The sequence below is a fragment of the Phascolarctos cinereus genome, unplaced genomic scaffold (assembly GCF_003287225.1).
Source record: "Phascolarctos cinereus isolate Bilbo 61053 unplaced genomic scaffold, phaCin_HiC Scaffold_5;HRSCAF=322, whole genome shotgun sequence".
In the NCBI taxonomy this organism is placed as follows: Eukaryota; Metazoa; Chordata; class Mammalia; order Diprotodontia; family Phascolarctidae; genus Phascolarctos; species Phascolarctos cinereus.
Window position 1 is genome coordinate 246,491,413 of NW_027555958.1, and position 15,784 is coordinate 246,507,196.

At 40.8% G+C, this 15,784-nt stretch overlaps 1 protein-coding gene across 1 annotated transcript in view; it reads left to right on the plus strand.

Moving 5' to 3' along the window:
• The window catches only part of LOC110199364 (uncharacterized), a 42,961-nt gene extending 36,486 nt beyond the window's left edge, over positions 1-6,475 (plus strand). Inside the window, exons 8-9 of the mRNA XM_078155690.1 lie at positions 3,385-3,405; positions 5,752-6,475. Coding sequence (XP_078011816.1) covers positions 3,385-3,405; positions 5,752-6,044 — 314 coding nt within the window. The 3' untranslated portion in view covers positions 6,045-6,475. The remainder of the gene's footprint in view (positions 1-3,384; positions 3,406-5,751) is intronic.
• Positions 6,476-15,784: the final 9,309 nt, after the last annotated feature.

Sequence of the window (15,784 nt, forward strand, 5' to 3'; positions counted from 1 at the left end):
ACAAAAAGTTTTGGGATTTGACTATGAAGGTTGTTGTTGAGTTATTCCAGTTGTGTCCAACTCTTTGTTACCCTTTTTGGGGGTTTTCTTGGCAAAGATACTTTAACGGTTTGCCATTTTCTTCTCTAGCTCATTTTACAAACAAAGAACTGAGGCAAATAGGGCTAAGTGACTTACCCAGGGTCACACAGCTAATAAGTATCTGCGGCCACATTTGAACTCATGAAGATGAATCTTCCTGACTCTAAGTCCAGTGCTCTATCTACTGTACCACCTAGCTGCCTTCTCTTCTCCCTCTGTACTATTTTATTTAGGGATCTCATTGGTTCCCATAAATTCACTTATCATCTCTATGCTGGTGATTCTCAAATCTATTTATCCAGCCATAACCTGCCTCCTAATATCTAGTCTTACATACCCAACCGCCTACTGGACATCTTGAACTGTTTGCTCCATAGATATTTTAACTTAACACGTTTAAAATTTGAACTCATTATCTTTTCCCCCAAAGGCCACCCCTCTTCCTAACATCACTATTCAAGGACACCACCATCCTCCCAGTTGCCCAGGCTCACCACCTCAGTGTCATCTTTAGCTTCTCACTCTTTCTCACTCCCCATATCCAATTTGCTGCCAAGTCCTGTTGCTTCTACCTTCAAAATATCTCTTGAATACAGCCCCTTCCCTCTTCTGACATTGCCACTACACTAGTATAGACCTTTATCACCTTGAATCTAGACTTCTGCAGTAGCCTGTTGACTGGCCTACCTGCCTGAAGTCTCTTCCCATTCTGGTCCATCCTACACTCATTGGACAAAGTGAGCCTTTTTTCCCCTTTAATTATTTATTAAGTTAAAATAGGTCAAGAAATATGTTAAACTTTCAGCATTAGCCAGAATATGATTTTTCAGGACCAAATAATCCCATTTGTGGATTACTCAGTTTCCTGGGGGCTTCTCCCATGTCCTGTTGATTGTCTTTTGGCTGTCTCATGGCAAATTAGCACTCCTACCAGAGGACAGATGGTAACCAGGGAGAGGCTGTCAAACCCAAAGCAGCTGATTTTTGTTACTTGTTAGCTGCTCTGGAAAGAGGTTTTGTTGAGGGCAAATATTGGAACAAATGGATTTCCTTTATTCATGATCTCTTAATTTCTCTCCTATTACTGAAGAGAAATGAAAGTTGGCTGATGTCTATTGCAATGTGCCCTACATAAGTAGGAGTCATTATTCCCAAACACTCCACTGATGCTTTCCTTTCCTTCAATCTCATTTCCTGCCTTAATCGTGCCAGACTGTGATTTAAGATTGATGAGAATACACGACTATAGCCCCAAAGTTTAAAAAAAAAATTGTCACAAATTCACATACAAGCAAAATAGGTTTACTGGAATGTCTTTAGTCACAGTTGAAAGTAGCAGTATTGAAAACATTGGTTTCTCCATAAACATATGGAAACAATTTCCAAGACCTAATTTTTACACGAGAACAATTATACATTTTATAATCATTAACTGAATGGTTACCATCCCTTTTTACATAATGTTTCATCTCTCTACACATACTTCTTAACTCCCACCCTATCCCTAAACTTAATGCGATAATCCCCACCTCTCTAGTTTACAGTAAGAAATTGTGTTAATTATAAATATCATATCATTTAACTCTATATGTAAATAATGTATTGGCAAAAATCTAGTTTCAAATTAGACTCCTAGAAGATGGTAAAATAGATGTTTCTGTTTTAAAAATAAATTAATGAAAGCATATTTTGGTGAAGGGAAGGAGGCCAATCGGGAACTGATGTTCCAATTCGAATTGGACACTTGTCTCTTTTTACTTCTTGTGAAAAAAAAATTTTGAAAGTCATATACAAATTTCATTAAATTGTGTAGCAATCTTCTTTTTTTTTAATTTTCCCAGACTTGTTTTGTTGTAGATCTCTGGTCGCTGACGAATCAAGAACAATAGAAATGATAATCATCAGCAAAAGAATAACAACAAAGCCATGAAGGCCTTCTCTCCAATGACATCAATTACTTCATCCACCTGATTCTGTACTGGCCTAATTTTGTTGTTCCAAGGTCCAAATTTTGGGCCACATGGGCCCCTTAGGAAAAAAATCCTCTTCTTCATCTGAATCTTTTTCCAAAAAGATTTCTCCTTTCACCTTTCATGGAACCAGTGACATCATCATGTTTAGGTGGCTCTTGAAAAGGCATCTTTATTACTCAAAAAGTTATTTTCCTCTTCCCAATTTTAGCAGGCAGATATATACCACCTGGGCACCCATTGGAGCCAGGCCAGGCCAGGAAGGGAAGAGGAAAAAAAAAGGAAAGGGAGGAGAGGGAGGGGAAATGGCCTTGGATCAGCCACTCAGCTCCTCTGCTGCTCCCCACCCCCTACCCTCAACCAGCAAGCATTCAGATGCTCCCAAAGTGATCTTAAAGCACAGGTCTGACTTAAAGCATAGGTCTGACTTAAAGCATACACACACACACATACACACACACACACTTCTCCCTACTCAGTAAACTCCAGTGGCTCCCTGTTACTTCCAGGATCAAACATAAAATCCTCTTTTTAGCTTTAAGCCCTACCTTTCCAGTATTCTCATACTTTACTCCCCTCCACAGATTCTGTAATCCAGTGATCCCATACTCCTTGCTTTGAATGCTACACTCCATCTCCAACTATGAGCCTTTTCACTAGCTGTCCCCCATCCCTGGAACTCTCTCCCCATGTCTCCCTGCCTCCTGGCTTCCTTCAAGTCTCAGGTAAAGTCTTACCTTTACCAAGAAGTCTTTCCCAGTCTTTAATCTTAGTGCCTTCCTTCAGAAGTTCTCCCCACATTTTCCCACACTGTCTGTCTCTTTGTACACAGCTGTTCAAATGTTATCTCTCCATTAGACTATGAACTCCTTGAGAGTAAGGACCATCTTTTGCCTTTCTTTGTACTCCCACTGCTTAGCATAGTACCTGGTACATAGTAGGTCCTTAATAAGTGTTTGGTTTGCTTTGTTGGTTTATTGTTGTTGCTGTTCTTAGATTTTTTTTTCTTTTCTTTCTTTCTTTTTTTTTGGCTAGGCAATGGGGTTAAGTGACTTGCCCAGAGTCACACAGCTAGTAAGTGTTATGTGTCTGAGGCTGCGTTTGAACTCAGGTCCTCCTGAATCCAAGGCTAGTGCTCTATCCACTGCGCCACCTAGCTGCCCCTTGTTGCTGTTCTTGTTTCTAACTGATCAACCACGTAATTGCACTGTAACTAAGGAGCGTGGAAGCAGCAGGACAGAGGAGTCCCATTTCAGACACTCCAAAAAATGTGTTGGGGGAACTTGGTTCTTGTGCCAAATAATTCTCATGGATTTCTCTATTCCTTTTTCAGCTGATTCTTCAGGAAACTGCTGTAAATATTCTTCCTTATTAGTATCCTTTGATCTCCTGAGATGTATGTGTGGATGTGGGAATTACTGGGTAGGGGAGGTAGGAGAGAGCATTCTCTGGTCTGCCGTTTCTTGTAAGATGCAGAAGGTGGAAGGGGAGGGGAGAGGTTTGAAACTCTCATTTCTCTTGCTTTCCAGTTAAGGGTCAGTCTTACAGGGCCACAGGATCTAAATCTGTAAGTTATCTTCAAGATCACCTAAGTGTAATCCCTTCATTTTAAGAATGAATAAAAAGAGGCCTATAAGTTAAGTGATTTATCCAAGGTCATACAGCTAAGAAATAACAGAGCTGGGATCTAAACTAGACCTCAGACTCTTTCCCCTGCAATCTTCTACCTCTCTTACACCCCACATCCTCATAACTTAATGACTGGGAGAAGTGAAACACTCCACAAAATAACTTTAAAAATAAAAAGAAGACAAGGTTTCTGATAGGAAACAGAACTAACTCTTAACAGAGCTAACAACAGGATATGTTGAATCTCTCCTCAACCCCTCCATGCACTAAAGCTGACATGTAACAACACAGGAATTCCCCTTTTGCATGTGCTCCCCTGGAAAGTCATTAGTGATAGCTCTGTTTTCCTTGGGCTAGACAGCCTACATTGGTGTCTCTCTATGCATTTGTCTTTTAACTGGAGTTCCTCCAGGTAAGTTCCTTATCTATTTCTCCATTAAATGTCTTCAGGTCCTTCTACAGATCTTTTTCTATCCTTTCTGTTTTTCTTTTCTGAGGTTCAGGGCTTAAGACTCAGCTTCTCATGTCTCTCTTTAATCCAAGATTGCCCTAAATTATTGTTGATTCTGTAGATTGTGTGATTACCATGAAGAAAGACCCCTGAAGTACCCCTATCCCTACCCCTCTAATGGAACTCACAGAAGGCCTTATGGATCTCATCCATTATAAGGTGGTCTGTCAGTAAAAAAAAAAAAAAAGAAAAAATTGGAGGATATTCTGAAATAAATATAGAAGAGAGGAAGGGGAGGGAGTAAAACAAGAGGGAGAAGATGAAGGACAATAATGAAGTTTAGTTAAAATGAGATCTTGGGTTCATGGATTTAAGTGACCTTAGAGAAACTATCTAATCCTACTTCACAGATTTTACAGATGAAGAAACTAAGGCACCAGAGGGAGGGGGTATTTGAGTGACTTGGCCAAAAAAATCACACGAGTAGTAAAGTATTGGAGGTACATTTTAATAGAGAGAGCTCCTCTGACAGTAAATCAGTATGTTTTTCACCTCGCCAGGATGATTCTCATTACACTTGATAGTCTCATTCTTAAGAAGTAGCTACCGAAAGGGAAAGGGCACAGGAGCTTCTACCCTACCCTTTTCAGGGTGAATTGGAGTGAGAAGCTTCTGATGCCACCCTATGACCCAGGGCTGCCTCATCAAAGCCAACAACATTAAATGTCTCCACCTCACTGCTGTGTTGCTGATATGGGTTGGGGGTTGGCTGGGGTGGCAGAGGAGAAATCAGTGTTAGTGGGATTCCCATTTCTAATGTTTTCCCCTTAAAGTTTCCCTAGGACCTGTGTTGTTCTTGTACCCAGCAACCACTTCTGATTTCTCTGTGGTTACACCTGTTTTATTTGGATTTTTTTAGGGGGAAGAAGGGTTTTTCTTTAAAGCGCTATCCCCGACAACAGCAAATTCAAGTTCTTTATCTTAATAGTAATTTCGTTGTCTTCGTGGCCACCCAATTCAGGAGTTACAAGGACTAGAAAGCGCTCCCTCTCCCTATCTCTCTTTCATCTCAGTCAAGGATAATGTTTGGCCAAAAAAGACAGAACTTCCATAACTAGGTGGGGGCTGAAGCCCGAGAACAATGAGAAGATTATGAGAACACCAGCTACTGTCAAAGACTCTAAGTCTTTTGATCTAGAGAAATTGAGTCCTATAGTACTGAAAGGGGGAAAGGGAATAAGGATTTGTATGGTGCCTCCTACGTGCCAAGCACTGAGCTAAGCACTTTTTTTATTACCTCATTTGATCCTCACAACAATGCTGTGAGATAGGTGTTATTACGATCCCCCGATTTACAGTTGAGAAAACTGAGGCAAACAGCTTAAATGACTTGCCCAGGGTCACACAGTAAGTATGTGAGTACACATTTGAACTCAGATCTTTCTAACTCCAGGCCTAGCACTCTCTATAGTGTGTCACCAGCTGCCCCCCAATTGCCATCAAGATCTCAAGTTGTATCCTCAGGTATAAGGTAGAAGCATGGGGATTCAATTTCACAAAAAAAAAAAAATGAAAGGAGAGAAGAAATATTTCACATTATTTGCTTTATTAAATTTTCAGGTTACTTGGCTAAAAATACCCCAAATACAATCCACGGAGATATCTGGTTACAAGGAACAATTGAAGATGGCATTGACTTAGGAGAAGAAAAAATCTACTATTTTGAAGAGGAATGCTTCCAGGAAAATGGGGGGGAAGCCAGCAAAAATAAAACCAAGGAAAGAAATGAAGTTCTCCTTGAAGAGGAAGAAAGGGAAGATGGGAAGGCTAAAGTGGACAAGGAGAAGGAAACAGAACAAGAAAAGAGCATGATGTATAAAAGAACAAAAAATAGGATGAAAGCAAGAAATTGAAGGTCAAGGACAAAGGAGAAGACTTGTGGGGGGAGGGGGGAAGTTAGAGAATAAGCAGAAAGGTAGGAAGGCTGAGAGATGCCTGAAGATGAAAAGTCAAATCCAAGGACATTTTTTTTTAAAGGAAGCTAATGGGGGTAAGTTAAGGAAGAGAAAGTGACCCAAATGAAATGATCAGTGTTACTACAAAATTCTCACCTGTTTCCTGTCTGAGTCATCAATTAGGATAAGAACATTCTGTGAATTTACTAACTTTCTACTACTCTGTGTGTAATTTGAAAAAAGTCCTTCAGAGGTTTCATCTTTTAGTTCTCTTGGTCACAAATCTCGGGTTCCAAATATCTGTTTTATAAGTTCATGTTCATATTATTCAGTCAGGAAGAAATGAGGATTTTCTGAAATAGAGTATTGATTAAAGCAACTTAAAATCATTTCCTTGGATTAGTCTAGTATCTCTGTGGGAGCCTCTATCAACCCAAAAGATATTAATTAATTAGCTGCTATGAATAATAATAATAATAATAGCTTAGCATTTATGTAGTGTTTATTACAGGGCAGTTAGGTGGTGCACTTGATAGAGTGCTGGGCTTGGAATCAGGCAGACTCATCTTCCTGAGTTCAAATCTGGCCTCAGACATTTACTAGCTGTATGACCCTGGGGAAGCCACTTAACCCTATTCAAGTCAGTTTCTTCATCTGTAAAATGAGCTGGAAGAGGAAGTGGCAGACCGCTCTAGTATCTTTGCCATGAAAACCCCAAATATGGGATCATGAAAAGTTGACTGAACTTAAATGCATAAACACACCACACCTTTTCAGTGAATGAGGCCAATTCCCAGGTATTTCCTCTATGTACCTCTTCTGCCCTCCTGTGGCTGCCAGACCTCAAGGCCCTGACTTTTGTGCTGGAGAAAAAAAAAAATCATGCCGGAGTTTCTGCCACAAAAAAAATTGGAGGAATTCAGCAACTGAGAACCAGGGAATGTCAGAGATGAAAGGAATCTTAGAGACTGTCTAGCTGAATGCACTTATTTAATAGATAAGGGAAATGAGGCCCAAAGAGATAAGGTGACATCCACTTCTCTGATAGGGGAGCATCTCTTCCTAAGTCACTCCTATTCCCAACTGGTCCCCAAAGCCACATTCCCTCAAGCTTGTCCTCATGCACTAAGGTTTTTGGTTTTCTGTTTTAAGTCAAGCAGTAGCTTGGGATCTTGTAACTGAGGTTTACCCTGTTTCTACTCTTCAGTCTCCATTTCCACAAATGCCCATCTCTTCTGCTTTGAGAAACTTAGAAACAGATTTAGAGTGGGATGGGATCTTAGAGGTCATCAGGTGCAACATCTTCATTTTACAGATGAGGAAACTGAGGTTTTGCAAATTTAGGTGCTCATGTTCACAGAGCTAATAAGCATCAGAGGCAGGATTTAAACCCAAGTTATCTTGATTTTAAGCCTGGCTCTTCATTCACCATGCTATATTAACCTCTGTCCGTCTGATGAAGGTCATAAGGTGATCAGGTTAGAAAAACAGGGCTCAAACATTCATGTGTTAGGACAGGAAGAATTTATTAAGCATCTGTGCTCAGCATGGACAAGGGGAGACACACAAAAAATAATCTGGTAGGGAAGACAGGAAATACATGAAAAACTCAACCATTTACATAGTTTTTTTTTTAAATGGAGAAAAGGATTTTCCATACCTTGTTCAGAAAGAGGGAACAACAGGATGCCCCTGCTGGCTGTGAGGGAGGGAAGATCTGAGCTCCAGATACAGCTGAAACATTCTCCATTCAATCCCTCTTCCCACCCACCCAGTCTCTCAGCCTCCATTCCTACAGCTGTGGACACAAGAAGTGAGAAAAACAGTCTCAGGCACTCTGCTGTAATTATAATCTGGAGAACCTAAAACCTGTGAATCATAAAAATTGTGACTAATCCACAGGTGAACTGATATATGAGTCCAAAGACAGGCTGCAATCCCAGAGCTAATGTCTTGCCTCAGCCTTGGGAGGTGTGGGCAATCAGATATAGAGAGAGACTTGATGAATGACTGATACCACACGTCAAAAGTTGTTTGGGGGAAGGGGGGGCGCGGGAAGGAGGAGAGAAGATAACACAGGGGAGGATATAGGGGTCACTTCAGTGATAGAAGATAGGAGCTGAGAAAATAGGGATAAAGTCACAGTGGGGGGAAATGAAATCTGATCAGAGAAATGATATGGGGGGAGTGTCAGAGAGGAGACAGATGAGTAGCTACTTCAAACCTCAAGGTGGGGATAAGAAATCTGTCACCAGGGAAATGGAAAAAATGTATTCACTAGGAGAGGAGGTGAAGTCCCAGGAAATAGTCATTGTAAAGGAAAGAAGTGCAGGAAGAGGACATGGTCATGGGGGTACTAGATAGAGCGACTATTTTGAAGGTCCCATTGGTTCCTGTTGAGAAAAAATATGTAACAAGCCATTTTCTGATATCCCTGCTGAGACTTCATGCTTACTCCAAACCCTGCAAGAGACCCTGGGGGAAAGAAAGGGGAGGACAGAAAGAATGTAGAAGACATGTTGTAAGCACCCCTACTTTAGCCTCTCTCCCTCCCATCTTTGCCTGCTACTTCTTCTACCAGGTCACCATTCTGATGATCTCTAAGAACAAGACATCAACTAGTAGGCTAATGATGAGTCCCACAAATGGGAAGGCGGGCAGGGAAGCCTCCGAACCCTGCAGGTGAGGAAATGGTGGCAGCTCTGGGAGGTGAGAAGCTGGAAAGAGATGAGGTGAAGTGAGCTACCTTAGCTCTGCTTCCAGGACTTAGCCCCCTGTCCTCATCTCCTTGTTACAGTACAGAAGCTCCTGAAGTCCTGCCCAAGGGCATGCCTTCCAGGGATACAGCAAATCACCCATAACTAGGCAATATTCCTACTCCTTCCTCCACCCATAAAATCAATTCCATTTCTAGTTCAAAAATCCCTCCAAAGATTTCTTACAGTCAGCTAATCCTGCTGGTTTTCCTGGCACTGCCTCGGGCCCTCAATTATGTATTAATTAGCCAGAGCCAAATCTAGGGAGAAAATATATATCAGCATGTGGAATTTATTTGCAGGCCTCCAACAGCCTAGCTATAACAAACTGTAGCACCTATTTAGCAACAATTATTAGTTAAAATAGTGTTACTTGACTAAAAGGGCCAGTTGAATGGGACTTTCTCCTCATTTGGTTGAGGTTGATATCTCAATATCAGATATCCTGACTCATTCAGCTTTTAGCTTTGAGAGAAAAAGTGCATGATTTTCAACCTCTCTTCAGGTTGCTGAAAGGAGAGAGACTCTGGGAAGAAGTCAACATGAAAGAAGCTAGCGGTCCCTACCATGCCCCTACCCACAGCTTGCTATACTAGGGACTTCAGGGAATTTCCTCCTGAGTGAGATCTGGGATTTTCTCTCTTAGTTGAGCTGAGTTCTTTCTCCCAAAGGGAGAGCTCATGTACTCTGAGCATTGTGATATATATTCTCCTTATGTATACTTTCTCTGATTTCTGTTTTGCTATCGACTTGGATAAGTGGTTTTATTTTCTATGTGTGTTCATTGTAGAACCAGTATCTGGTGGGAAGGTCAAGCCTGGGATATGAAGCTTGGGGCCCTCCTTGCCTGTTAAGAAATAGTAATCAGGAGCTTAGCCTAAACCAAAAAATTGCTTCCCTTAGGGAACAGATAGATATAATTCTGGCTCGGTAGCACCTCTGAGATAGCAGAATAGCCAAGTTTCTGTGCCCAACCTGCTGCTCCCATCCCCCAGAGGGAATCAAAGTACCCCCTGGAGAAGGTTAAAGGGAGAAGATAGCTGTTCTTGCCTCCCTGATAGCCACATCTAGGGAGACCCATGTGGACACAAATAGGAAGCTGTCAAAAGGGCAGCTAGGAGGCCCAGTGGATAAAGTTCCTGGCCTGGAGTCGGGAAGACTCATCTTCCTGAATTCAAATCCAGCCTCACACATTTACTAGCTATGTGACTCTGGGCAAGTCACTTCACTCTATTTGCTTCATTTTCTTCATCTGTAAAATGAGTTGGAGAAGGAAATGACAAATCACTCCAGGATCTTTGCCCAGAAAACCCCAAATGGGGTCACAAAGATTCGGAACTGACTGAACAACATCAACCCCTCTATCATCTCCACCCCCCTCCACTGAGGTCCTGTTTTGTGATGGTGACACAGTCACAGGTGAGGTTTGTGCCTCTTGCCCTGGAAGCAAAATTTTGTGGTTCTGTTCATAATTGACTGACAGGACCTGAGCTAGAATCATGGAATGTCAATGCTGATTCCTGAAAGAACTAAAAGACCATCCTTCTAATCCACTCCCCTGATTTTATAGAGGAGCCAATCACTATCCAGGGAAGGAGACAGTGAGTTTCCAAAGATCACAGTCAGACAATGGCAAAGTGGGGCCTAGAACTGAGGTCTGCTAACTTGGTGTAACACTATCTCCACTACAGTAGTACAGACCTTTCAGACAATGGCAAAGTGGGGACTAGAACTGAGGTCTGCTAACTTGGTGTAACACTATCTCCACTACAGTACAGACCCTGTCCTCCTTGCTCATAGGCACTGGCATGAACTAAGAGCTCTTCACTCCCTTAAATTCAAACTGACAACTGTCCCCAACTATTTAGCTACTCCCAAGGTAGGGGAGACTTCTGGCAAAGCCACCATATTACACTGCTACATTAAAGGAGTCTCTAAACTTAGACTGAGCACCAACACATAATTTACATCATGGTTCAAGTCATTACAAATGCCCCTACCCACACATTCCTTTTGTGACTTATCTTTTTTCTTTCAAAGCTGTCCCCAAAGTTCATTTTTACTATATTTTGCCTGGGTACAAATGTTGATGTGGCAGAAAGTTTTGTTTTCCTGCTTTGCACCCCTAGGAATGGTCCTGGTCCTCCATATCCCCTGTGTCCCTCTTACCTTCCACCTATTATCTTACCCCATTTCAGGCTGAGGGATTCATTCAGCCCCCGGGGATTGCACACGGCAGGAGTACCTCCACTGCTCTCCCTAGAGAACGTTTACAGACATCCACTTCTGGAAGCTTCCACCTCCTGCCGGTCATGTCACCACATATTCCACGTCCTGAATTTCTTCTTCCTCATCTCTGAACCAAGTCATTGAGGTCTCTGGAGGGAAGAAGCCACAGGCCTGGCACCTCCAAGTGACCCTTTCATCACGGTGGGTCACATTCACGACTGGAGTCACTAGAGAGGGTGTGGAGTAAGGAATGTCCCCTCCCTATACCCTAAGGCCCCTTCCCAACCACAGGATTCCTTCTTGTCCCACGTAGATACACTGGGTTTGCTTCCCAGCCAAGATGGTGGGAAGGGGTTTGATATACTCCTTTATACTGAGAAATGACAAATGATCTTTATTTCTTCACATATTTTAATAATTTATTATGAACTTAATTTTAAACATCAATAAAACCTTGATAAAATCAACAATTAATATTTCATACAAATATTCACATTTAGAAAAATAAATGTCAACATGTAAAAAGGTCTATAGCCATTTATCAGTTGTTCCCTCTGTCTCCTCCTCAGCTTTCATTACCTACTCATGAATATATATATATATTTTGTGAGGCAACTGGGGTTAAGTGACTTGCCCAGAGTCACACAACTAGGAAGTATTATGTGTCTGAGGCTGGCTTTGAACTCAGGTCTTCCTGACTCCAAGGCTAGTGCTCTATCCACTGCACCACCTAGCTGCCCCATGAACATATATTCTTATGTCCATTTTTCCCTTCATATAGACTTAGAATATACTCTATTCTTATGGTTCTATTTTCTTTGCATCATCTCATCAGTGTTTTTTCAATGTGTTTTTATATTCCTTACATTTATCACTCTTAAATGTGTTACAGTATTCTACAGCATTGATATAATAAAATTTACTTACTCATTCCCCCAATTATTAGGCATTAAAGGTTATTTCCATTGTTTTTGAAAATTACAAATAATGCTGCTGTAACCATCTCTGAGCAGAGAACTCTTTCTGTTATTTTTATATTCTGAGGATATCGATCATCGAAAATGGGACATACATGTCAAAGAATATAATTTTTATAACTTCTACATTATGTTACCAGTTCATTCTCCATAAAGATTCCACACATTTTCAACCAGCAGTGTATTAGTATAAATGTCTCTCCACAACTCGGCAAGCATTGGGTTTTTTAAAATTATTTCTAATGGATGTGTGGAAGCAACTCAAATTTATTTTAATTTTCATTTCTTTGGTTAATGATTCAGTGGGGGTTTTTTGAGAAATTATTTATAGTTTGTGTTTCCTTGACCATGAAATGTCTGTCCATATTCCTTGACTATCCCTCCATTGGGAACTATACACACTATGGAATATTTACCTCCTTACCAATTTTAAGCCAGTTTGGGATTTTTTTTTTAAGTATGAACCTGTACATTCATTGGTATAGGGAACTTCCATGAGGAAATTCCCTCTAACAATGTAGAGGGGTAACTGTTCTATAGTCTTGGGGAGCTACCCAGGTCACCGGGACAAAGTTATTTGTTTGGCCCAGGTTTTGTCCTGGAAGTGGTAGATACTCTACCACAAAATACAGTCTTTTGCTCTGGAATGATTCATCCTCTTCTTTGAACAGGGTACATGCTCTTCTTTGTCACCCCTGTCCTTTTGCCTCAAACTCCATAGAAACAGAAGATTATTATAACAGTGAATAATTGTTATAACATGAATTTAGTATTGACTTTCAGTACTGACTTTCAACTAGGTGGCGTAATGTATAGAACACTGTGCCTGAAGTCAGGAAGATTTCCTGACTTCAAATCTGGCTTCAGATACTTACCAGATGTCTGACCCTGGGCAAGTCACTTAACCCTGTTTGTCTCAGTTTCTTCATCTTTAAAGCGAGCTGGAGAAGAAATTGGCAAACCACTCCAGTATCTTTGCCAAGAAAACCTCAAATAAGGTCACGGAGGATCAGAGACCACTGAAAAACAATTAAACAACAACTGACTTTTAGCAATAATTTGCTTGTATAAATAAAAACAATGTAGCCAGGAATAGAAGGAATGCAGAAAATTGAGGGGAAAAAACTTTCATAAACAGTCTCTCAGGGTGTGATTAGGTTGGAATATTGCTGTAGTGTAGGAAATGATGAGCTGATTTAGAAAAACATGGAAAGATTTAGATTTATCAAAGAAGATGCTGTTCACCTCAGAGAAAAAGATGACAAGTGGAAATATGCATAGTATGGTGTTACATATATGCGTGTATATGTACATATATATGTTTATAGATATCTATGTATGTGTGTGCATGTGTGTGTATCTACATTTAATTGTAGCCTTCTTTAGGGTGGGGGGGAGAAAAAAAAAGTACACAGCAGAGAACAAAAGAAAACCTACAAGGAAGCAAAGAAAAGGTGGGTAGCTTTGAAAACGAGTAATATTTATTATACAGGTTTTCTTATAATGGAAATTTATTGTTTTATATTGAATCCTGTTATGTTCTGCTGTGTTCGTGGCAATGTTCTTTTTTTCTTTTCTTGTTTTGTACTTAAGTTTAAAATGAATAAAAAATTTTACCAAAAAAAACCAATAATCTGGTCAGTCAGTCAATAAATAGTTATTAAGGGTCTACTATGTGCCAAGCACTGTACTATTACATTAGAAAATTAAGGTAAACTGAGGGACAATGGTCTGAGCATAATCAATTTATTAATTAGGCTAGCAGTAACCAAAAAGTGAGTCAATGGCCTCTCTCAGTGACCAAAGACCCTGAGGTAGGGCTTACTAGCCTGTTTTGGAAAGTACAAGAGAAAAAAGAACAGAGTTGGGTAGGTGGGGAAGACAATGCAATTGGTTACAGAGTAGATAACATGGTTATGGAGGGAGGGGGGAGACAACCTGATTGGTTGGAAATTGGGAAGGAGGAGCTAGCAACAACTCCCCCTCCTACCCTCCTGTGACTAAGAAATGTTCACTGTTTGAGTCCACCTGCAAGGTTAGAAATAGTGGACTAGACTTCTTTGGATAACAAATCAGACATCTTTGAAGGATGGCTCAGTGGTATAAAGATACTAGGCCTGCCTCCCTGATGTCTACCTGTCTCTTTCAAGAGTAACAGATTTCCTTGAAGCAATAATAGTAGAGTGATTAGCAGAACTGAATTTCTAAACTTAACTCATTACAGGACAGCTGAATTTCTGAATTAAATTCAAAGACAAAGAATTATGACTCAGGTAGCTTGTTCAGCTGTGTCTGACTCTGTGACCCTGTGGACCACAGCCCACCGCTACTGTTCATAGGGTTTTCCAATTTCTCCAAGGGGCTTGTTGAGGCATTCCCAGGTATTCAAAACTAATTACAATTATTACCACATAGTAGCATAAAACCACAGACCAGACAAATATGAGGTAGTTTGAGGCTTTAGTGGGTAGCCTTTGTTAGGTAAAATACCTCCTCTGCTTGGAGAAGTTAAAAATATTTTTACTGGCCCAATTTCCAATCTAGGAGGGATACTTATGGAGAAAGGCTCCAAGAATGCACTAGCTGAGGTTTTAATCATTTCAGGAAACCCTCCTGAAGGACCACAGCCTTGCCACAGGCCTGATGCTCAGTTTATGAATCTAATCGGGGCTCAAGAGTTCCTAGCAGGAATCCCTTCCTGACCTTTCAGGATATAAAAAAAACTGGATGCCAGTTTTTCAGCACCAGAACTGGTGGCCAGTTATTGGCTAAGAAAAAAAACCCATGGGTTATGTCGGTGTTTCTGATACAAAAGGAACCTCCTGGGGAGATGTAAGATTCCCCCACTGACCTTTGCTTTCTAAGACAGGGTTCATAGTGCCATACTCGCTTAAGTGTCAGTGTCAATGGGTTCAGTCCTATGCCTGAGGACCCAGTTTATAAATTAATGGAAGGCAAGATTAAGGGGGATCGGATCTCTCTCCTTAAACAAATTAAAGGGGTGTTGTCACTCAGCACCAGTGATTAAAAGAAAAACAAGCATGCTGCTATTATTCACAGAGAAGGGGGGAGAGAGAGACAGAGACAGAGAGAGAGAGAGAGAGAGAGAGAGAGAGAGAGAGAGAGAGAGAGAGAGAGAGAGAGGCTAATCAGACCATAAGGGAACAAAGCAACTTGCTTTATGCTCATTCATATACACACACTCACACAAATCCCCTTTACCCCAATATTGGGATATAAATCAATTCACTCCATCTTCCCCCAGGGATCCGAACCAGGAGACCAGATAGTGATATCTCACTAGCTTCCTTAATTTACCAAGCAAAAGGAACACTGATAGCAATCACAATGCAACTCTCCAGATAGAAATATTATTCCCAACTCCTCCAAAAATATTGGGGAGCACCAATGGAAGAAAAATAATATTTACTTTCCTGATAGGAAACTAGGACTCCCTCAGTTTCTCAAATTTGGAAAACATCAAAGACTTGGTGCACACTCAAGTTGATCCCCTAATTATCTCCCAATCCTATTTGGAGAGATTTTACTTGCAGGAAACAATTCCCTTCAAAGGCAGTCCAGGGAACATACCCAAGTTTTTATTGCCAATTATTTCCAAGTGTATATACAACATTGCAACTTTTAATTCAAGAAATATCCCCACTGGGGTACTTGCCTCCTTACCTTGGATTTCAGAGAAGAGTCAGATCACAGCAGCAATTCCCTAGAAGAAAAA